The 24869-nt window shown below is 40.3% G+C and overlaps 1 protein-coding gene across 1 annotated transcript in view; it reads left to right on the top strand.

The window, feature by feature from the left end:
* Positions 1-1890: 1890 nt before the first annotated feature.
* The window catches only part of ttc7a (tetratricopeptide repeat domain 7A), a gene marked incomplete at its 3' end in the record, with an annotated part of 28089 nt that continues 5110 nt past the window's right edge, over positions 1891-24869 (top strand). The window contains exons 1-15 of the mRNA XM_010768778.1: positions 1891-1937; positions 2016-2179; positions 2708-2876; positions 5546-5676; positions 6972-7096; positions 8831-8909; positions 9483-9652; positions 11806-11869; positions 12101-12238; positions 14522-14605; positions 15502-15606; positions 18299-18416; positions 19320-19377; positions 20093-20165; positions 20266-20426. Of these exons, the coding sequence (XP_010767080.1) occupies positions 1925-1937; positions 2016-2179; positions 2708-2876; positions 5546-5676; positions 6972-7096; positions 8831-8909; positions 9483-9652; positions 11806-11869; positions 12101-12238; positions 14522-14605; positions 15502-15606; positions 18299-18416; positions 19320-19377; positions 20093-20165; positions 20266-20426 (1652 nt within the window). The remainder of the gene's footprint in view (positions 1938-2015; positions 2180-2707; positions 2877-5545; positions 5677-6971; positions 7097-8830; positions 8910-9482; positions 9653-11805; positions 11870-12100; positions 12239-14521; positions 14606-15501; positions 15607-18298; positions 18417-19319; positions 19378-20092; positions 20166-20265; positions 20427-24869) is intronic.

Below are 24869 nucleotides of genomic sequence, written 5' to 3'. Positions count from 1 at the left end.
ATCATATATCTCCTTATTTGAGTCAGCTGAGCCGTATCTGGCCGTGCCACACTCACAGTGTCACATACATGCAGAAGTATTATTTTAAGCAACACATTAAGTTAACGAAACACTCGAGAAAAATGTAATTAAAGTCAGATCCACTCGTGTCTTAGACAGGGCAGTGATATCATAAACCTGTTAATGTACGCATTCAAACACTTTTTCTTTTACCAGCTGTATTCACCTTGCAGGTGCAGCTATGTGGCTTTTATTCTGGATAAAGTGTTTAAGTCATGGATGTTTAAAGTTTAACGTCTTCATATTTGTCTAATTATAGTTGACTTTTCATTCAGGAAGTATGACGCTGCGCTGTCAGTACGCTTGTCCATGTTTGTGATTGGTGGAATGCTCCAATTACCACCCCTTTCATGTGAACGCGCACCTAACTAGATAGGACACGGCTGGCTTGAGCGATCCACTTGATAACCCGCATCGTAGTACCCTTTAGCGAGAGCGCGTATGTTTTGGATTAGGCCAACCGGCTAACTCAAACATATCCAGGTTAGGTTGAACCAGCTTCGTAGTACAGGCCTCTGAATGTAAGTTCAATATTTTGCTGCAGGTCTCCCTTGAAAAGGAGATTGTTGATCTCAATGGGATTTTCACCTGGTTAAATAAAGGCTACAAACAAATATTAATTCTCGTTTCCACTCTGTTTTAGTCTCCACCACCTCCATAGAGAAATATATTGTTGTGTCTCGTCAAATGTGTTAGTTATGTTTATGTATTTTGTCTGTCATTTCCTGTTTTATTTTGTACTTACCTCTTGTCTTTCATTTCAGGCCCTGTTTCTTCTTCCCCTTGTGTGTTTTTCCCGCCATCATCAGTGTTTGCCCCGCCCCTGATTGTTTCCACCTGTTCCAACTCACCTCATGTTTAAATAGTCCGATACATCATGTAGACAGCAAGTCACCCTGTGTGAGGCAGACCCACATTTGCGCAGCTTTGCGTTCACAATACAAACAATAAAAAAATTAAAAAATTAACAGGCCAGGCCAGGCCATCGGGAAACCCCCCGGTCCTCCCGATGGTCTGTCCGGAACTGGGTACAGGAGGCGTAGAGCGAGGGATCATTGTCCACAAGTTAATCGATCGCAGATGGCGTCGAGGTCGCGGACGGATAAAAAAAAAAAACTTAAGTGGGTCACGAAATTTACTTGGGCGGCCGTTAATATACCTGGGCGGCCCGCCCAAGTAAAGTCTATGTGTGGGAAACCCTGAGCTAACTGTGTCTGTCTGCTACACCCTTAACCAATCACAAAATGATTAATGGAAACAGACTCACAGGTAAAATAATGTTTTAGCAAAATGATTTATGTTTCTAAGTTCAATAATATTCTCGCGTTGAAACAGTAATGTAACCTCATCATAACCTCATGGTTACTTATTGCAACACTGACTCCTTCCAAACTTTTGGCTTGTGTGAAATCATTAATTGCTACAGTTAAGGGCTGAGATACATCCTGCTGTCTATCCCTCACCTCGCTTCACTGATAGCTTTAGCCTTGGCTGTGCTGATAAACCGAACTGACAAATATGTCAAGTATATCAGGACATAAACACTGTGCACAGCGTTGGCGACAGAACACACACACAGAATTAAAAAGGTAAACAGGAATCAAGTGTGTGTAAACGAAACCTGAGGTTTACTACTGTACTTTGAACAACAAAACAAAGTTGGTTTACTTTACGAGTAAAGTTTAAAATCTCAGTTTAGGTGGACGTTAAGTGCTTATCATCATATAGATAACAGTGTTAGAAAAGTAAGAGGGAAATGGAAACTCTAGCTTCTAAATATACTTCAGACAGGTTTGAGCTCCTCTCCCTGGTGGGAATTGCTGTTTTTAATGGGCTGAATTTTTTTCTTTTGCTACAGAAACACATGACCCCTGGCCGTGAGTTCACCCTACTCAAACAAACTTTTAGAGGTTTTTTTAATCTTTGACTTTAACCTTTTCTATCCCTCAAACTAGATGACTATGGGTTGCTGCTGATGGCAGAGGCGCTACTGGAGGAGAGCCTGCAGGAAAACAAGGACCTATTACGGAGCTCCACACCTTTGATCGACAAGACCCAGCCCAGACTGTGCCTGGCCAAAGGCCACCTCAACTCTGTCCTCAGCCGAGGCCATCTCACAGTCAGTGAAATCTGGGTTCCTTCTGATCATCCTAGTTTTCGATTCCTTTCTGCCTTTTCAAAGCTTTATTTGGAAGCCCATCGCACATCTTTTAAGTATGTTTAAGTATTGCAAAATATTAATTACTCTAAAAAATCGACTCACTATCACAAAAATGTACTAAATATCTCAATATAATTTAGTTTCTGAAAATATGATCAAATGTTCGCAGACTGAAAATAAGATAGCAAAATAATGATTTAACATCTCAAAAATAAGAGTATAATCATGTATCTCAAAGTAATTAATAACCTATCTGAAATGATGACATAATAACAAAGTTATTATTTTTTGAGGAACTAAATCATAATAAAAAAAATGTTTTACTGGCACAAATAGGCTTCCAAAGCTTCAAGTCTTTTTTTCTTTATAGAATCCAAAACACTACACAAAACACAAGCTTTTTTTTAACAAATGTCTTCCTTTGTGATGCTTAAGTATCAGCAAACCTCTTGTCATACAGTATATATATTTAATCTTGTCCTCCAGCCCAGGTACTTGAACGAGGCTCTGCTGATGATGGCCAAAGTGCACTTTGTGCAGGGTCGCTACCGGGACGCCCAGGGAATGTGTGCCAGGGTGGGACTGGACGAGCTAACGCGGGATGAGCAGCCGACCTACCATCTCCGCCTGCTGGCCGAGGCTTTTGTCATGAAAGGTACCTGAAACCGCTGCCAAATCATAGGGACATTTCAAACACTTTTTCCATCATTACAATTGCAAATAACTGCTGAAATTGGCAAACATGGCCATATGTCTTGACGATTTTGACAAGACTGAAAAGCTCCCTACATACATTTCCTTGATGATCCCATTCCTAATCACAGCCCTAACACCACAATGACCGTGTATGGGGTTTGGAAGTGAAGTGGAAGGGAGAGTCGGGGGCTGAAGAAATCCAATCTGTGGAAATGAATGTAACACGGCTGGAAAACATCAGCTTGATTTGACAGATAGTTATATGTCAGTAACCCCTGCAAACAGCTTGTGGAGGACACTGATGAGGTGAAAGGAGAAATGGGAAAAGATTGTTCACAAAGATGACCTTTGTGTTTCCTCTCGAGTTGCCTCTCCTGATGCCACTTCATGTACAATAACACCTCAGTTATGACATAATGGGATGGACTCAGAGTAAAGTCACAGGGAACAGATTAAGTGTGATTTATATACAGATGCTGTTTTAAAAATCAGATGATTGTGAGTCATATGTCGAGGAAGCATTTACTATTACTCACAGTCACTCACTTTCTTAAGCTGTCGTAGTAGTTTCATTATAACACATTATTCTCTGAGTCACTCCACTCCAGTTAGATACAATCTTAAGTATGTTGTCTATTTTGACACATTGAATAGCAGCATTGTCAAAGGTCATCGGTCACATCCACACAACATTACATAGCGTGTTGTCCCTGAGCTCTCGATAATCTTGTTACGCTCATAATCATCGTGTCATTACACTCCCTGTTTCCTATAATGGGACATGACCTCATGCTCTTGAAACAGGAGAATTTCATTACATTAACTGTTATATTTTCATTTCCTTTTGATTGTTTTGAAACCCACTGCATGATATTTCAGCGGATCGTGTTCATGTTACTAGAGAAAACAGATCGGATCCTTTGGGGGTTGCATAGCTTCTTCCCATGTTCTTTTGTGTACATATTGATGTGGGAATGAAGTCCGAAGTGAATATTTGGATGATGATGTCTTGTCTGTCCGCAGCTGCCTGCTTATTTGATTAGGCCTGGCGTCTGGCCTGAGGCTGCTGTCCGTCACAGGCATCGGTCTAGCAAAGTTCCTGCTCGCTCTGTTTATTTGTACCAATAAGTCCACTAACGGACGTCAGACCGGCATCTGGAACAGGAGCACCAGGCTCACATCTATCTGTCAACACAATATGCAAATAAAATAGGGAAAAGACATTAAAGAAATTAAGATTGAAGTTCGGTTTGGATGAAAAAATCTATTAGGATTTGGATCGCAGAATGATTCTAAATTAAACTTGTAAAAAATTGTTATTAAATATTTCGGGTTTCTAATCATCTTTACCTTTCTAAAGAAGTTGAATAATGTGTACGAGTGAGTAACAATGCACATCCTGCATGCCAACAGTGTGAGAATTATGTATATAATAATATAGAACAATATTATTCTATCATGTGAACTGCACCCGTCTTGTCTATAGAAGCCCGTAAACAAAGTTGAGGATTAAGTGTTTAATAGTGAATGCACAATGATAAATATCATCAACTGATTTTTAAAAACAAGTTTTAAAAAAATCACAGCTCGAATGCAAAAAACAAACTCCCTCCTTTTTCTTGCAACAACAAAGAAATTACATTTGACCATTTATCTTCTGTGCTGTATGATACATAAGAAAATAAGCATATTTTCTCAACATTTATCGAGTTTGAAACAAAAGTATGTTCAGTACTTTTTGTCAATTTCTAATTTTAATCATCATGTCATCTTTTAAACATTTTTTAAAGGTGGGGTAGGTAATTCACTTCAGAAACACCTTTTGTTATATTCCATGGAATGCTCTTAACATCCCGATGGCAATGAATATATTAAATGCTTTGACAATAAATACATACAGAAATTTCATCTCTGGAAGCCGTGGCACTGTAAAACGCACGACCAATCATTTTAGCCGCCCCGGCTAAAATAACTGGATGGCCTACCTGCCTGTCAGCCTTCCATCTGTGCACAAACTTATCTCGTGCCCTCATTGGTGTGTGTTGGAGGAGGGGCTCTGTAACGAAGTCTGAAGGAAGGTGCAGGTTTTTTCCGGTTGTATTCTTTCAAATTCTAGCGCACTCAAGCTGGTTTCTCCATTCTTACCTACCCTACCTTTAAAGCATGTATTACAGATAAATTAGAAAATACGGACACATTTCAGTCCTTAAAGAATTTTGAAAAATGTGTTCTATCTTACCAAATATTGATAATTATAATCAGGTTTACCCTTGAGTACAATTGATCAATGATGTGTAATATTTATCTGGAGATGTACATTTTATTTTCAAAATCTGACAGTCGTTCCTATTATTAATTTGGATATTTTCAGAAAAGGCACCTGATTCATCCTTTTACTTTTAATCACACAAGACACACATTTAAATGTCCTACTAATTATGAATTGTAGCTTTTGTGGGATAAAGTATAATTGTACACATGATTTACTGTATCTTGTGTGTTCACTGCAGTATAACCCGCTAACGTAGCCAGCAGGATAAGTAAACCCTTCTTTTGAAGCAGCTTGTTGTTGAATGTTAAGTGCAAGTCTGATGGTGTGATGTCCCGTTGTGTCTCCTTGTGTCTCAGGTCTTTCTCTGGACCATCAGACGGTCTCCGCAGTGTCTCGTGTCCGCCTGTCAGAGAGGGAGGAGGAGAGTCTGTGCTGTTACCTGAGGGCGTGTGACGCTGCTCTGTCTTACCTGCAAGAGCTCGATAAGGTGGATCTTTAGACGTGTGCAGTGTGCTTTCATGTGTGTGGGGTTATGCAGTCCCTTTATGGAGGAGTATCAGGGGAAAGCTTAAGGCGGAAGATCTGTTTTTATTTAGCATTTAGAAAATAAAATGAAATTGTTAAGAATGGAGTCAGACCTCAAGTTTTGTACATACCAAAAAATAATTCAGAGGGAGAAAAAAAGGTTTTACATTGAGGATAACGACAAAATGGTAAAAATATCAAGAATTTAAATATTGAGAATATATTAATCTATATGTACTAGCATTAGCTCATGTATTAAAAGTAGGTCATTATTCATGAACTTTTTCAACTTTCAACTTTATTTTGACTTTATTTTACTACATTTGAGCTTCATTATTCACATTTTATTTAAAATATAATCCTATAATTTGTCAGCTTTATTTTCGCCATTCAAATGTTAGTCTTTAAAGGCAAAATAAATCTTCATCCTCTGATTTTTTTCTCTTATAGTACCTAAATACTTAACCATTCAAGCAGTGCTTGTGCTTGGTATTAAAGCTCCCATGCCATGGCCATTTCTACTGATCATAATTCCATTGTTGAGGTATACTAGAATAGATTTATATTGTGCAATTTTCCAAACTCACATTGGTTTCTCATACAGCATCTCTGTATAGTATGTGTATTCACTCTCTGTCCTACACGACTTGTTTGAGCTCCTGTCCCCCCCTCCCTGTGAGCCCAGTGGCCGTCTGTGAGACAGCGAGACACAGCAAAACCCAGCTCGAAACCAGCCCGAAACCAGCCCGAAACCAGCCCGAGCACACATACACACCCGCAGCCTGGCTAGGAGTTTGTGTGTGTGCTCACACACAGACTCACGTCCCGCCGTCTCAGGGAGGAGAATTCGGCAGAGCTGCAGCTGAGAAAAGATTGAGTGTGTGTGTGTGAGGAAGCCCTTAACGTAACGGCTCCGCGGACGTAACGTAAGTGCTCCACGGATTGGTCCATTTGGGTATGGGCACGTCACTGTACCCAGGAAGAAAACAATGGAAAAAGATAAATCTCCAACGAGGCGTTCTGGGGCAGCACAGACAGGTCTTTTCTGTGTTAGAGCTTTACTCGCTACAGGGTGTACTTTGAGGGTTTCTGACTTTGCAGACCGTTTACATGCAGAAACACCTTCATATCACACAAGGGGACGGGTAATAACCGGAAAAGCATGACATGGGACCTTTAAAACATTTTTGAACTTACCTAATATATATATATATTTATATATATGGTTAAATAATGAAATGTTTATGATATTTTCAGACAATATCAACGCCTCACAGTAAGACAGCCAAATCCAGTACGCTCCCTCAACCTGTGGAAATGGACCTGGGCTACTTCCTGCAGGCGTCCTTACAGAGCGCGTACCTCTGTCTGCTGCAGAGGGGGTGAGTCTAACAACACTTTGCCAACATTTCATGATTCCAGCCTTTTCCTTGTTAGAAGAATACAAATTACATGCAGTCTAAGATATTAATTGTTCTTTCATTTAAAAGAAGGCAGCCCCAAAAACTAAGGTCTTCAGCCTGGATTTATAAGAAGTGAGAGTTGCAGCGGACCTGAAGTTTTCCAGATAAATGGAGCATAAGAACTAACTCTGCTTCCCCATGTTTAGTTTTGACCCTGGAGACAGAAGGCAGACCTGTCCCAAAGATACACATATTTATTTTAAACTATATTGGTCTTTATCATTCTAGATTGTTTTGTTAAAAGTTGCCAAGTATTGGAAATGTCAGCCTTAGAGATGTCTGCCTTCTCTCCAGTCAAATGGATGTACATTTTTCTTATAGATTTTATTGTATTTTTCTTCAACTTCACCCTCCAACAAGTGAGACGGGGTGATGTGGGCTAGAAAAATAGTTCCTACTTGAAACTGCTAACAACAATGTCTGTGGATTAATTTGACTTGTCAGGTCTGGATCTTTTGAAAGATACATTTATTTTGAGTTTTTTTTATATATTTTCTAACGGCTTATGTCTTTGCCACTTTAAGCACCAGAAGACCACGACCATGTCGTTTTATGACATTCAAAAGAAGGCAGATAACTCTAAAAGTACTTTTCAGCCATGAGATGCAATACCTATGAGGCTCACTAAATCATCAGGTGAAAAGTTTATAAAATATAACTGCTTCTTAAGTCTGGGTAACATTACAAAAAAAGCCAAGAACATGTATCTGTTCAAAGATTTTGGTTGTATAGTTTGTAGTGAGCCTTATATAACAACCAATTGGAAGCCTAACTTATGTACCTTACTCTACATTACATGACTAGTCATACACAATGATTGATGACTTGAGTCCTTTCCTTCAGGATGGATTGTAACGGAGGGAACCTTGGGCTTTTTTGTCTGTTGTAGAAACTGAGGCGGAGAAGAAATAAAGAAAAGCTTTTAATAAGTGTACCACTTGACCACTTGACCTCAGTGAAGCAGAGAGGCATTTTAATGTGTGACCAGCAGGTGTCAGTGTGCTCTTGGACTCAGAAAACAAATGCGCCATGTGTTGGATATTCTGTTTTTAGTGTATTAGATACACCTAGCTCAAAATAATAGAAGCTCATCCGATCATGGAGGTTATAATGTTCTGTTTTTGATAAAATGGACATAGAGAGGTGTAAAAATTGAAATATTTATACGGTGGATAAAATACTGAAAAACCTTTAATAGACACTTGCATCTGAGTGTATTACCACAATCATAGAAATCCCAATACAAAACAGTTGTATTGGCATGGCTGTTCGAGTTACATTATTACTGAAAAGTTTTACACAAGAAAAGTACATCTAGAAAACGTATATATTTATAAACTTCTTTCTACTGTTTTTTATGGCAAGCTGTGACGCTCAATATGTTAAGCAAATTGCTGTTAGAATATAAGCCTCTTATTATTTATTATAGTATGATATTAATAGTTTTGCCTCTAGCCATAATATGACACATCCTGTTGCAGCTTCTTCTGCGTTATATATATGCCACCTTCTTAAACTGATAAACGCCCTCTTTGTGTGTGTGTGTGTGTGTGTGTGTGTGTGTGTGTGTGTGTGTGTGTGTGTGTGTGTGTGTGTGTGTGTGTGTGTGTGTGTGTGTGTGTGTGTGTGTGTGTGTGTGTGTGTGTGTGTTAGTCATCTCGCACAGGGTGCTCACCAACTGCGTAGGGTGCTCAGGGTGGTGGAGTCACGAGGGTCCCAGAGCTTCAGGAAGGTGAGTAGTTATACACACACACACACACACACACACACACACACACACACACACACACACACACACACACACACACACACACACACACACACACACACACACAATGGCATGGTGATGTTTGTATTCCTTTAAAACAGGCCTTTACTTGCTTAAATTTCAAAATACATTTAGCTCTTTTTGCATATAATTCTTATTTACTCTACTTAAAGCAAACAATGACCACTCAGAGGAACTTATTCATGCAAAATAACAGTGATTATAATTCCATATACAAAAGATACATTTGTATAGCAACTATAGTAATTGTAGTACAATGTATTATTGCCTTTACCTTATAATGTGTTATGATAATTGTTATAAAGCATTCTGTATATTGAGTGCTTAAAACTGTATTTATACAGTGCTGTGTGCTGATTATAAGTCAGTTTATAATCCATTAGACGTTAGCAACAGAGAAAGCATTAATATCTTATATGATGAAACAAAATAATACTGCTACTACGTTATACATCATTGCATCATTCTCTCATCTGTCTGCTCATCATCTAGTTAATACATTGTTGTTTCCTTTAGTCTGCAGCGAGGAAGCTAGCAGAGGTGCTGCTGAGCTTTGTGAGTGAGGACAGCTACTGGCCCCCGCTGGGCCCCCCACCCTCAGCCTGGCTCCACAGAGAGGGGGCCGCCGCCTTCAAAGACGCCGTCTACCCCACTGTTAAACCACCGCAGCGCTACAGCACCGACAGGTCTGTTTGGATTATTTCTAATTTCACTACCTTTTGTTGTGTTTCATGCTACTTGTCTTAATTATTCCTCTTAATTCTCTTATTATTGTGATCCTACCATCAGTGTACTTTGAGCAATTGCTTAACCATTTTTTTTGTTACTCCTTTGTGTCCAAAATTATTTTGTCGAAATTGCACTTTCAGCAAGTGTTGTATCAGTTTTGTGCAATATATTATCCTCCAACTGTGGGGCTCGTCAGTTGGCGCCAACTCCCTTTATTCAAGTGTGTTTTGTTCTAAAGACTATGAGTCTTCATCAGGGACAGGGAGGGGACAGACTTCCCCCAGAGAGCTCAGAGGGTACCTGTTTACACTGGGTCAGTCAAGGTGAGGAGTGCCAGCACACCTCTCCTCCTCTCATCAGTGGGATGTATTACTGTACTCATATAAAGAAGCAGAAAATAAATACTTGGCATTTAATGCTTGCGAAAATATATATGAAAAAAATGCACCTATGGTTTTCTTCAATAAGCCCTGTAGCCCAGTGTTCAGGTGAACTGGGAAAATTATATTTAAAGTTGGGGTAGGTAATTTTGGTGAAACCAGCTTGAGTGCGCTAGAATTTGAAAATACACAGCCGGAAAAAATCTGCCACTTCCTTACAGAGCCCCTCCCCCAACACACACAAACTCGCACATGACCAATGAGGGCACGAGATAAGTTTGTGCACAGATGGAAGGCTGACAGGCAGGTAGGCCATCCAGTTATTTTAGCCGGGCCGGCTAAAATGATTGGTCGTGCTTTTTACAGTACTACGGCTTCCAGAGATGACATTTTTTTATGGATTTGTTGTCAAAGCACTAAAGATATTCATTGCTATCGGGATGTTAAGAGCATTCCATGGAATATAACAAAAAGTGTATCTCGAGCCGGTTTCTCAAACTTACCTACCCCACCTTTAAGAGAACACCACACCATGACATAAGAATACAATATAAAATAACATAGAATATAACAGCAAAGCATGACATGACCTCATTCAGTCAATATAAATCAACTTCATTTGTTTTAGCATCTTTCATACAGTTTTATGTGGTTCAATATGCCTCATAGAAAAACTTAACAAAATGGTGGATTTTTTTAAATTAATAAAATACAAATACAATTAGATAAAATGATACAAATTAATACAAAATATAACATGATATAATTTAACAACTTTAGATACAATAAAATAAGTAAATAAAATAACATTAAAAATAATCAGATGGCAAGTAATATTAAATAAATTGACATTGCATAACATGACATAACATAGAGAGAAACATAAAAAAACACAACATATGACATAAAGGGACTGTGTACTAAAGTATACTGTACCATAACATGACATATATTGACATATGGATGGATGGCATATGCATGGCACAGTACTGACAGGATCCTGCATCAGCACTCTGAACTGTATCTCAGCGTCAATTTGGCTCCCTGCAGCCCCCTCTTTGCAGGGATCCTGCGCTCACTGCGAGCCGTACTTAGTCACCACCACATGACTAATCCTGCCCACACTATCATAAGTGAAGATCTAAATCCATGTCTGAGATTAGAAGGAGAGGGGGAACAGGAGACTTCACCCTGAGGAATGGCTGCACTCCAGTATTGTTCATGGCTGTTGTCATCAGCTGCCTCTTTTGCAAAGGCCTGGACGGTGTCTGGTAAATGTGTCCTTTAATAAGACACAGGGCCCACCAACGAGGGAGGAGAAGCAGAGAAAGTGATGAAGGAGAGGGCTGGGAGAGAAGAGATGGAAGAAATACATTAGCCTGTGTGTGTGTGTGTGTGTGTGTGTGTGTGTGTGTGTGTGTGTGTGTGTGTGTGTGTGTGTGTGTGTGTGTGTGTGTGTGTGTGTGTGTGTGTGTGTGTGTGTCATCTGAGATAGTGCTGTGTAGCGATACACCCAGGGTGGTCCGTGTTGGGTTACAGCACCACACGTGAGACAGAAACTGGACACTCCCAGCAATCTGACCATCTACCTTTGGAAAGGCCGTGTGTGTGTGTGTGTGTGTGTGTGTGTGTGTGTGTGTGTGTGTGTGTGTGTGTGTGTGTGTGTGTGTGTGTGTGTGTGTGTGTGTGATTAGACTTCCTGTTTATTTCTTATTTCCTGTGTCCTGCAGTTGCTTCTGTCCTCAGGACGTGGTGGAGGAGGCTGTGTTGTTGCTGCTCATCACCGAGTCCATGGTGAGACACACACACACACACACACACACACACACACACACACACACACACACACACACACACACTCACACACACTACCTCATTCTTCGCCTTTTTGCTTTCAAAACATAATATTTCGACACTTTAAAGTGGACCTTTCTGCTGAGGTCATCCATATCACCGCCTTTCCCATCCTGATTTGTCTTCCTCTTCCTTCCCCCTTTTCCTCGCTCTCCCTCTCTGTCCGTCCAGGCCAGCGGAGACGCGGTGATCAGTCGTCTTCCAGACCAGGCCGAAGCCCGTCAGAGCAGCCTGCAGGATGCCACCTCCGTGTATGACCTGCTCACCCTCGGCATGGCCAGGAGGGGGCAGTATGGCATGCTGTCTGAGGTGTGGTGACACACATACACACACAAGCTTAGTGAGACACACACTCCATGTTGGAGGTCTGAGGGGAGGAAAGCGTGAGAGATGAGATGTGTTAGTGAGAGCTTTGCCTTTGCCAAACTTTATAATGAATGTCCTTACCACTTTGAGCAAGAGGATTATGTGTATTTTCCTCTTCTTCCTGCATTTTCTTTCTCATTATCTCACACTTAATTCCTCCATTTTTCTTTTTTTACAAACTCCCCCCTTAATGTGACCTCTATGTAGAAAGTTTGGGAGGCGTAGGTTGGAGAAGTCGTCTAAAATAGGTTTGTCCACCTGTCTCACTGATTCATAGAGAGCATCAGTCATGGTATAAGGAGGACCACACACACACTCCCACACACTGAGGTAGTTCCACTTAGACCAGTGATCAACTTGCTGATATATGAGGCCAGTATGGGCCATTTATTAAGAAGTAGTGTCAGCCAGTCAGTGCCATCCATCTCTGATGTGATGAAGAAGATTCACATTGATTGATTACAGACTTTCTGAAACATGAATCAATCCACACGGGGTCTGAGGCTAGTTCTGGTTCCTATATCACTTTTCATTTCGAGGATACACAGATATGTATTAGTATTACAATTAGCTAGGGTTTTGCTGTTGCATACATTTTTACATCATTATATAATACAACAAAATTGCTAGAGTTTTGTATGGTAAAAATTACAAGATGATATATCTGACAAATGTATGAAGTATCTAAATCCTATGATTAAGTAAAAGCAGTAACACCAGAGTGTAAACATATTCCAATTTTGAGTAAAAGTCCTCCATTCAAAATGTGATCAATAAAAGTTAATTATATTAGTTTTTTCATGTATAATCATATAAGTTAAATTATTGGATTACTATTACTGATTGATTAATGCTGGTCAGGTAGAGACAGTTTCAGTGGTGTCAGTCCGCCACTCTAACGGTATGGTTTATTGGATGGATAAGCATGATATTTGCTAAGGATATTCCATGTCCGGTGAATAATGAGTTTGGTGATCCTTTGACTTTCAATCTGGCACCGCCTTGAAGTTGGCATTTTGTTTTCGGGTTAACTTTCTTTTCAATTATTGGATGGATTGCTATGAAATGAGGTACACACGTTCATGTTTCCAATAAAGACGCTCATAACCCATTGGCTATCAGATGTTGACAACACTCTTGGGGCAAGGAGCTGTAATCGGGTAATTCTGGTGTAGCTAGCTGATATCCAGGCCAAGACTTCCTCTTCCATGTACAGGTTACTGTTAACAGTCCAATCAGCAACTTGGGACACGAGAATTGTTTTGGTTTGTGTTACAAGTAGCCAGTTTACAAGCTAATTTTAAGCTAGTTTTTAGCTATTTTGTTGTTTGACAATAGCTGATAGGTTCCACTTCCATCCAAAAATCTTCTCCCCTTGAGATTAGCTACCGACACAGCAACTCTGAGATCCTGTTAATGTTCATCAGACACTCCCATCAGCTCTCATTGTCTGTTTGGTGCCTATTAGCAAATGTTAGCATGCTAACATAATTGACTAAGATGACATTGAATAAATAAACATTACACCTGCTAAACATCAGTGTGATAAGCTAACCGCAGTGTTTTGTGTCCTGCATCAACATTTGTCTAAACCCTACAACTCTGCATATTAACCCCGTAACCAGGGGTAAAATTGGGATTTGTTACGAGGGGCGCCTGATTTAGCAGGGTTAACAAGGGTTAGCATGACGTATGCAGTGACAGTTGCATTCATTTTAGCAGACTTAACTTAATTCCTCAATACTCATGTTTGTTCATTCATTGTATCATATAAGAAATACCCAAAGCGATACAATGTTGAGCTAATGTGTACATGTTAAATTGTCCGCAGCCTTTCTACTAAGTGCAAATTATTTATTTAAAATATTAGGCAGACCTTTGTGCTAAAGTTTCACCACACCATCCACTGCTCGTCCACACACACATCAATCACATCATTATGTACTGAAGCAGCGCTGAGTGGATGCTGAGAGGTGACTGACAGTCAAGCTAGAAAAATGTAGAAGAAGAGTGCCCATTCAGTTTAGTGACTTTTGTAAATGAGGGGAAATTAGTTAATAAATATAATGATCCTAACCCTGGCTTTGCAACAGTATAAGCACTTATTTTTAATTCATTTCATATTTTTTTGTCTCAGACTGGGTTAACCTGAACATGACTGCACCCACGTATCTGTATGAATTATATGACTTTGACATATTTGCGCGTCTGCATTTTTCCTCGTAGTGTCTGGAGCGAGCCATGAAGTTTTCATTCAACGAGTTCCACCTCTGGCACCAGCTGGGCCTGTCACTCATGGCAGCCAGGAAGGTGAGCTCATGTCTCCTTATATACCAGCAACAGCCCCTTACACACACGACGACACACCCTAAATGTGACATACATCCCCTGCCGTACCTCTGAGCTGTACACTGCACCTCACACTCATGTCCAGGCATGGTGCAACAAATGGTTTTTCGCAGATAAGCGTGCAGTCTGCTCGGAGAAGAAGATGGGTTGAGTTTTATTTGATTAATAAATTGGCAAGTCAATTATAGCAAAAAATACGCAATAACTCTTAACCATGTAGCACAGAATGCATGGGCCTTGATAGCAATTCCTGTCTGATTAAGCCAAAAACAACTTGAAATGTTTGGGAAATACTATTGAATCATATTGCGGCCAAATTAAGTTGTAATCTAAAAAAAAGCCTTTTGTATGGGAGTCCTCAAAAGGAATATCCTATCCACCCCCGCCCCCCTTCTGCCTCAGTGTGTGCGCGCCCATGTGTGTGACAGAAAAATTGATCTGTCTTGCAGTATAAAGTGACACTGCAGATCAATGGAGAGCTCTGGAAATAGGCTGCTCCCTAGAAGGAGAAGGGGCTGCCTCAGTGTCGTCAGATCCGCTTCTATTTAGGGCCAGCCGGGCTTGTGTCTGTGGGCATGTGTGTGTGCATGTGCACGTGCACGTGGTCCATTAATGATTGACCTACATGTATTAAGTGACTGTGTGTCTAAATGGGTCTATTAGGGCTGTGTAAGGACAGTTGAAATGTGTTTGATACACTCACTTAAAAGAGATCCATGTCATCTGTGGCTGCATGATAACTGGCGTCTGTGTGCACATTAATCACAATATGTCAGTGACGTGTGTGTGTGTGTGTGTGTGTGTGTGTGTGTGTGTGTGTGTGTGTGTGTGTGTGTGTGTGTGTGTGTGTCTTCCAGGGGGTCGGTGCTGTGTCTGTATTTAAAGAGTGTGCCAGGATGAGACCAGAGGACCCCTCGTTGCCGCTATTGGCTGCTAAAGTCTGCATTGGTCAACTGCAATGGGTGAATACTCACAAAACAGTCATTACACTTTAATGTACATGCACTCACAATACATTTACATGCAATTCGGTCTGTGAGCCTAACCCTAACCCTGGTGCTGCAACAATCAGTCAACTAAGCGATCAAGTGAACAATAATAGCCAACTACTTTGATAATCGATTGACCCTGAAAGTAATTTAAGTGTACACTGATTATTTTTGGGTTTAGGCATGCAAAACGTTTCAACTTATCACCTTGGAACTTAAAACATTTAATAGACAAAACGATTATTCCATTGTGAAAATTATCTTTAGTTGCAGACCTACAGTAACCAGACAACACAAAGTAGCCATGTCTTTGGTATACCCTGTTTTATAGCCTATTTTACTCTAAATGGGACATCATCCTGAACATCATGCTCTATTGAATATTGACACTAGCAATTGAGACCATTAACTCATCAAGAAAATATTTACCAACTTGTCAAAAGACAAGATAATATATTATTTAAAGGTTCAAATTTCACAGGATTACAGGATCAATCTTTATCAGGAACTTATGAGGTATCAACAACAAGCAGTTGAGATCGAACAATCAGTTTTGTAATTTATAATCTTCATTTAGTTACACCTGCCTACCTTCGCTATAGCGTCAACCATGAGAAGATCAACTAAATGGAGAGGTCATAGAATCCTACAGTACATGAGCAGCATGTTTCCAGCATCCTTACTGTAAAAGATTGCTGAGGTGTGTCTTTCAAATCCAATTCAAACGAACAAAGGAAGATATGCATTTCAAATGCAGTTTGAATGGTTCAAATTTGTTCTGCCAGTGTAGAGATATCAACGTCTAAAGAACAAGAACACACTCTGCTTGCACATTTGGGCGTGTAGGTTTAAAGGACTCGGTAGGCTCCAAGCTGTAGGTGGGTGATTCTAACCTTTGTCACATCGCAGAGAACATAAAAAAAACTTTGAAATCTCTCTGTAATGTAATATGTGATAAAACAAGAGGATATTGAGCTGGGGAACATAGGACTCTGGGAGCATATACAGCTCTCAACAGCAGCTTTATTAAAATGCAGTGTGTGCATAGAGAGCCATAACACAGCAGCGCTGGGTAATGTTTTGGGATTGACACAGGGGTCACTCTGCATCACTGTGAAGCCCGGCCAGCTTGGATAGTCCTGCTGTTCATGATCTGGGCAGGAGGGAGGGAGGGAGAAAGTTGCATCAACAGAGATATTTAGTATGGGGGGGGGGGGGGAGTCTCAGGGTGAGTGAGACAGAGAGAGAGAAAGGGGTCAGAGATTAGAAAAGAGGAGCTAACAGGGGCGAACGGAGAGAGCACATCTGTCAGTGGCTGGAGATCATGGCAGGCCGGAGACACTAAGGAGCTTACAGCCGTAATCACAATGGGACACTGTGGCCATAGTGCAGTGGGGCATTACATAAATGGACCGCCATTATCCACCATCAGCTCCACTGGACATTCTGGACTATTATCTAGCCAGCAGTTTTTCCCCCACTACAGACCCTAACAATCTTGCCTAACCTCGTAACATCAGTATAAACTGCACCACTGGAAGCAAAGCAGATTTTTTTTAAATATAAATTCCTGAAAAGCAGTACTGCAGATGCAAGGTTTTCACCCCCAACTATTCGAAGGAGAGAATAATAATCCTCCTAAGATGTGCATGGATGGGCTGTGTGTTAAATACTGTTGTGTGCAGGATTTGAACTCGCAAGGGAGAGAGAGACACACAGTGAGATAGAGCAGAGGAGGAGGAGGAGGGGAGGAGGGGGGAGGGTGTCAGAGCCGTTGGCTTGCTGTTCTGCTGGCGTGCCGTCAAAGGCATTACCCCCCCCCCATTACGCCCACCTACCCACCTGCCCGCCACCAGCCGTACCGCACAGTTCTCCTCGGCTCACCTCTTTTCCACAAACTATATATATGCCACCTTCTTAAACTGATAAACGCCCTCTTTGTCTTTGTGTGTGTGTGTGTGTGTGTGTGTGTGTGTGTGTGTGTGTGTGTGTGTGTCCTTCAGCCAACTCTGCATTGTCCTTGAATCTGAACTGTCCTCACACTAAACTCATGCAAGAGATTTAATAACACCAATGTTATTTTCATAATTATTATCATCCTCAGACTAAAAAAAGGTGTGAACAAAAATTGGGACACTGAAACAGAAAGTCACTTCTGTTTGTTCAAAACAGTCAAATCAAGAAACACAAACTTGATCAAATAATTGTAGTAGATCCAATGACATTCAACCAAGTTATTTGGCCCTTTTACTCAAATCGATATCCACATTTTAAAATGTCAAGCATAATGGCATTTCCTACAGTTCTTCAACCACTTATTGTGCATGCATACTAACTATTTCTTATATACAACTACCTAACCCTAACGAAAAACAACAACCACTACTGTAAAATTAAAACTCAACATTTAAAAAAAAAAAAACTGAACCTAAACCTAGAAAACACCCTTTGAAAACTAACAAAAACTAAAATAAATTCAATTCTATACCTCTAAAATGAATGGATGTTGTAAGTAATGTTAACAGTACAATACCTAAAATGATCCTCCAAGATGTAATTGTTCCGTATTAAAGGTTATTTGTTCATAGAAATTATAAGTCAGTATTTCACCTGCCCATTTGAGTATTGACAATTAAACTTATTGAGTGTATGTTGATGTGTCCAGTACGGGGAGGCTGAGGATCTGTCGCAGAGTGTGGTGTCCATGGGGGAAGAAGCAGGAGAATTTCTACCCAGAGCCTACCTTTCCCTGGGACTGTGCTGTAGTTTGCAGGCCTCTGAGGGTGAGGACACACACAAAGAATTACTAACAATGCACTTATATACTAATAAAGGACTGGCTTATCTAAAGCCAGTTGAGTAGCACTTGAAATGTTTTGGCTCTATGAAAGCTGATGTACTTATATGATTCTGTTTTTTTCAAGTTTGTATCTTGTTGGTCGAATGCACTTATTTTAAGTCACTTTGGATAAAAGCGTCAGCTAAATGAAATGTAATGTAACCAACAAATATAGACATTTTTCAAAAGCAGGACTTCTAGGAGACCAGTGCTTGTGTCCTGCATGGAACCAAAGGAAGTTATCTCATGTGACTACACCGAATCAAATAACTGAAACCTTTATATTTGTATTTAATCCTTACCAAGTAGGTTTGTGTCTTGACCCTAAACCTAACCATGACTGTATCACAACGTTTTTTTTAACCATGCATGAAACTTCTGCATCAAAATACTACGCAAAAGGCTTCCCCTGGCGTTAATATAGTATGGTAATGACACGAGTGGCAAAATATAATGACATAATATCACACACCTGACTCCTTGGACCCACTATGGTTTCATGATAACCAAGTTGTTAACTTTGATATTTTTGTAGAAAGGCTCTAGTTTGTATGCAGGGTTAGATAAAGATTAAAAACAGGATGATAAAAAGTTCCAATGTCTTTGAATAGAGGCTATTGATTTATGTTTGGTGATGAGAGAGAGATACATGATAGTATCAATCGTAATAGTATCAATCTTCCCATATCTCTCGTAAAAAATAGGTTTAACTTATTTGCCATTCATACTATTCACTTGCCAAGTGAACAGTATTTTACTTTATAATATATAGTTACGATTGAACTGCTTAATTATAGCAAAGCTAAAGCTATTTGGGGTACCATTTGAATCTTTCTTCTCTCTCCAGCCTCTCTAAAAGCTGATCGTAATGAGTTCAACAAAAAAGCGCTACGAGCATTGAGCAAGTAGGTTCTTCTTTTTACTGTATATTCCTGTTTATTCAGTAGTCCCAAGTTTTTCTCATTTTAAACATACATATAAAGCATTTCATATTTAGCCATGCTTAATGGGGTTAACATGGCATGATGGCATAAGCATGTTGAAAGCTTGTTAGCATTGCCTCGGTATGCAGATGTTAGCAATTATCTCAAAGTACTACTGTGGCTAAATAAAGCCTCAAAGTGTAGACGTACATTAGTCGGTCTTGTATCCCACTGAAACTCAGGTTTTTGTTTCACATTCCACTATTGCATTAATTTTACATGATAACATTTGTGTTTGTATTACTTAATAATTTTCTTGAATAATAGAAATTAAAAAAACATAACTATTTTAAAGGGGAGTCATTTGTTAAAATATAAACAATTCTAACAAACGAATATAAACATTGTAAACAAAGCGCAGTTGTGAAAAGTCCAATAAAATCAAAATGTTCATCTATTTTCATCTATATTTATAATTAATATCTTGTATTTATTTATTTAAATTATATTTAATTTCTTTCAATCATTTATATTTATTGATTTCATTTAGTCTTTATTTACACTTTTTTCAATTGAATTGACCTTACATTCTCAATTTTCTCCAAGTGTTGCCATATGAAAGCACCATGCAGTAGAGGCTGTTTAAGAAATGTGCTTCCCTCTCATAAACACGTTGTGTTCTCTCTCTGCTCCACAGGGCTCATTCATTAGACCCTGAGGACGCTCTGATAGCGATGTACCTGTCTCTGCAGCTGGCACTTGTGCGGCAGGTATAAGCAAACACAGTTATTATCCTTTAATAACGGACATTAATCATTAAGTAACATTACAGTATACCTAAGAATGTGTGTGTGTGTGTGTGTCTGGCAGGTTTCAGCAGCCATCGAGCCCCTGCAGGCAGCTTTATCTCTCCGTGGGGACGACTTACACTCCCTCCACCTGCTGACGCTGCTGCTGAGCGCCCAGAAACACCATCGTCATGCCCTGGACACCCTGAACCTGGCCCTCAGCCAGCACCCCGGCAACTTCAAGTAAAGCCCACTTATTTACCGTCCCACTCACACGGGAGACATAAAATGTTGGTGGAAGTGTTGGTGAATTCAGGATAGGGCAGTAATGGGTTGCTGGACACATTTTTTAAACTTTCTATGGCATGTTTATGTGTATAGTTACAATAAGTGCCGCAGTGAGGCTCCTTCCTTACTCTCGTCCTCTCTGTAAGGATAGGGTGTCTCAGCTCGACTGTGTTGGAGGCCAAGCACACACAGACACACACACACACACACACTCTTGACGCCTTATTTAGACGTGCCAGAGTGGTGGCCTGCATTGCGGTACCTATGCCCCTCACACACTCTCACCCTTTTAACACTGCAGCTCTGACCCGAGCCCCATTGCTGCTTTAGTGACAGAGAAGTCGTCCGACACATAAACCCACCTGTCTGCTACACTTATTTGAAACATATTTAAGGTACATTCAAGGGGTTATGGCTTGGCATTGCTTACCATTCACCGAACATTTCCTGAACATTTTGATATTTTGACAAAGGTTTAAAAAGGACATAATATTACATAACTTTTAACGTATATTAAAGTTACTAAAAGGATACAGAGCTGTGGTTTGGAATTTTTGTTGATTTTGTTGTTGTCTTTTGGGCAGCTCTGGACGGACACTATAATTTACATTTTTTTACTGTGTTCAATCTGAATTTACTTTAAAATAAAAACATCTATATTGATTCTGACACTTCTACATCCAACTCACAGATGTAACCTTGCTTTGAGAAAAAGGATTATTAATTTAACCCTTGTAGAAGGGAAGATATGGTCATTTGTTCTGGGCATGTCATTTTCGAGCCTGAGACCTGAAAAACAGGCTCAGGGCTTAACAGGTTAAAGTATGTCAGTTAGTAAAAAGGATTTTAATCAATAACAATACTTTATTATTATTACAACATTGTGTTGTCTTTGTAACGTTTTGAATTTTATTTCATAACAAAAAATAAATGTGTTATTCTTATCTCAGCTGAAAATACTCAAAGACATTTATTAAAATAATCCAGTTTTAATTGATATTGTGGAAGGCAGGTCAGCAGCAGTACAATCCCCAAACTTTGGTTTAAAATGCTCGCATGATTTCACAGGAAGCATTGTAGCCTGCCATCCCGAACACATTATAAACATTAATTAGCTGTGCAGGAAGCCCCCCATTAGAGATGAAATTAACTATCCAGGCCAATTCGTTCACGCTAGCCATAATATGGAAGCATGTTGCATCATCTTTCTGATGTGCTTTCTACATTTCAAAGCCCAGCAAAGCATTTCGTAATGCAGCCATTTGGGGTCAGTGTTGGCCTCCGAGGTCCCAGTGCAGACAGATGGGCTACATCTAAATATCAGGAGGGAGAGAAAGAGAGTGCACATGCAGAAAAACAAGAAAATGCATGAAAAAAGCGAAGGAAGGGAGGATGGTAAGAGCCAAACAGGAAGAAGAAAGAGACAGTGGGTGGGTGCAGGAAAGACGATGGCTTTATAATTACACAAGCTTTACTGATCAGCACTGTATGTACAATTGGAAGATGAAATCTGTTCTCTCTCTGTCTCGATGCAACATTGCACACTTAGACACACACACACACATACACACACACACACACACACACACACACACACACACACACACACACACACACACACACACACACACACACACACACACACACACACACACACACACACACACACACACACACACACACACACACACACACACGCCTCCTGCATAGAGACACTTGACTGCTTTGACCCATTTAAGAGCTCTTTTCCGGGCTCAGCCAATCACACCGCCGTCTGCGCCAGGAATCCCCATCGCCCCGGTAACCATGAGGTCATATGGGTAGAGCAGGCATCAGTTGTTGTTCCAAAACTGTTGTTATGGAGAGACATTGAGTCAGAGAGGAAGCAGCTGAAATACAATGAATTCTTACTAAATGACCATATGTTTATCTATGTTCCCAATAACATATTTACTGGCTTGGAAACACACATTACATTACATTACATGTCATTTGTTAGACGCTTTTATCCAAAGCGACTTACATATATTCAGTACTGTGGACAATCCCCACAGGAGCAATTTGGGGTGAAGTGTCTTGGGACACAACGACATGCTGACTGCAGTGGGACTCGAACTTGCTATCTCCTGATTCGAAGTCCAGCACACAGAGCCACAGCCTCCCTCTACATAGCAGTAGAGCACATTTGAACAGAGGTAGGGAAAAGCTGAAGAGAGACAAACAGAAGATTTCTGCGACAGCCTGAAATGTTAGCCTTAGCCTGAACAGGCCTAATTCATTGTGGCTCATCTGGCCTGGGACCTGCAGCTAACACACTTTTCCATCCCTCTATTTCTCTCTCAAAGTAAGTCGAGTGTATCAGTTTTACAGTCCATTTTGATGTTTGACATAATATTATATTATACAAGAGGCAATCTGTGTCTTAAAGGGGACTTTTAATGCTCTTTTTAGGTTCATATTTGTACTGTATCCCGTGCTTCAACTGTGACACGTTTACATGCTTTAATGTTCACAAAGTGCATTTTTTTTTTCTCATACGGCCTGTGCTGCCAAGTCGACTCTGATTGGTTAGCTGGTCGGATCTGTTGTGATTGGTCAACTGCTTAGAGATGTCCGTCCCCTTAGCATTTCACGTTCAATGTATGGGAACGCTAGCCAATAGAAGTGCGAGTGTTACAATTACATGCTGATGTCAATATGTTAGGGATGTAAACAAAGGAGTCCAATGGAGGCGTTTCAGGCAGGGGTGTGGGAGAGAAACTCCCTCTGGAGGGAACTTTGTGATTTTAGCCTTTGCAGAACATGTACATGCACACAAACCTATATAAAACACTACAGGGAAGGGAAAACCCCAAAAGCATAACAGGACCTCTTTAAATAACGCTTAGCTTCCTATGATNTGATGTCAATATGTTAGGGATGTAAACAAAGGAGTCCAATGGAGGCGTTTCAGGCAGGGGTGTGGGAGAGAAACTCCCTCTGGAGGGAACTTTGGGATTTTAGCCTTTGCAGACCATTTACATGCACACAAACCTATATAACACACTATAGGGAAGGGCAAACCCCAAAAAGCATAATAGGGCCTCTCTAAAAAAGTGAAATCTGCATTGTTTGGTATAATGAAAAGGGGGCAACTTGTAAAGAAATCTATAAGAAAATGATCCTACTTCTCGCTTGATTTATTACCATAGTAAACATTTTCTTTTTTGCGTCAACAGCTAGTTTCAAGACTTGTAAATTAACAGATAATTTGACACCGAGCACCCATCCCTGACCTGCCTACCTTAACAAATAGTTTAATCTACGTTTCAAGGCAAATTTCTTCAGATTCAGGGCCGCCGTTTAGCTCACTTGGTATCTAACAGCCCGAAATATAAAAAAAGAACAAAGAACTTTGATTCAGATACAGGCGTAGAGGCCAACGCATACATTGCCCATAAACCTCTGCAACAATGCGCTGGCCCTACATGTCATGACACTTATAGGCTCATTGGATGACCCAACTTCCTGTCTGAAGGCAAGTGTGCATGTTAGCATTATGTCCACAATCCACACATAATTATATAATAAAACAGCTTACAGTAAGTCTTCAAAACACACCTGTTTATGTTTGCTTGCATGCACACAGAGATGAACGTTCTTAGTGAGAATAGAACAAGAAGAACTCGATTTTAACATTAATTATTGACTGTTTTAGCTCTAAACGCGGCAAAAATTAGCAATACCCCCGGGAACCATCAGGCAGAGGCCGAGTTGCAGACCTCAGTCAGGGAACGAGAGACCGAGGCACAGATATAGGTGCAGAAAGAGAGTTATGGAGTGAAGAGAGGTGTTTTCTCAGTAACAAGCTCACTGAATATCATTTGCTTTGGAAGTGTGAGCGAGCTTCAGAGATCAAAGCTTGCATCGTGCACGGTGCTGGGCATGCCGTGACAGTCTTGTGTGTGTGTGTGAGTGTGTGTGTGTGTGTGTGTACTTGTATGTTGTGCGGATGTGGATGTGCCAGATCGTAATCTGGCACATACATGTTTGTGTGTCACTGTGTGTTGTGTGTGCATGCATGTGTGTGATTCTTGTTAGCCTCTGCGTCTCTGCACCACAGCAAACTGTCAGCTCACTGTAGCACACTGAATTTCTCCTTCCTCCTTTTTCTCCCACATCCTATACCCACGCCCCCTGCCTTTCTTTTCTCTCTATCTCTCTCCATTTCTTCCCCTCTAACTCCTTCTTTCTCATTCTTCTTTCTTGCATCTTTTGTATCTCTTCGTCTCCGTTTTCTCCCTTTTTTCTTTAATATTTTAATCACCCAGTAAAAAGGCATGCATTTCAATGTGAAATGGGATTCTGCTACAGATTCAGAGGTGTGTGTGTGTGTGTGTGTGTGTGTGTGTGTGTGGG

This window comes from Notothenia coriiceps, unplaced genomic scaffold, assembly GCF_000735185.1.
Source record: "Notothenia coriiceps isolate Sejong01 unplaced genomic scaffold, NC01 NC01_scaffold00006035, whole genome shotgun sequence".
Lineage (NCBI taxonomy): Eukaryota > Metazoa > Chordata > Actinopteri > Perciformes > Nototheniidae > Notothenia > Notothenia coriiceps.
Note: the sequence above shows the minus strand (reverse complement) of the source record. Positions and strands in the feature narration are given on the sequence as shown.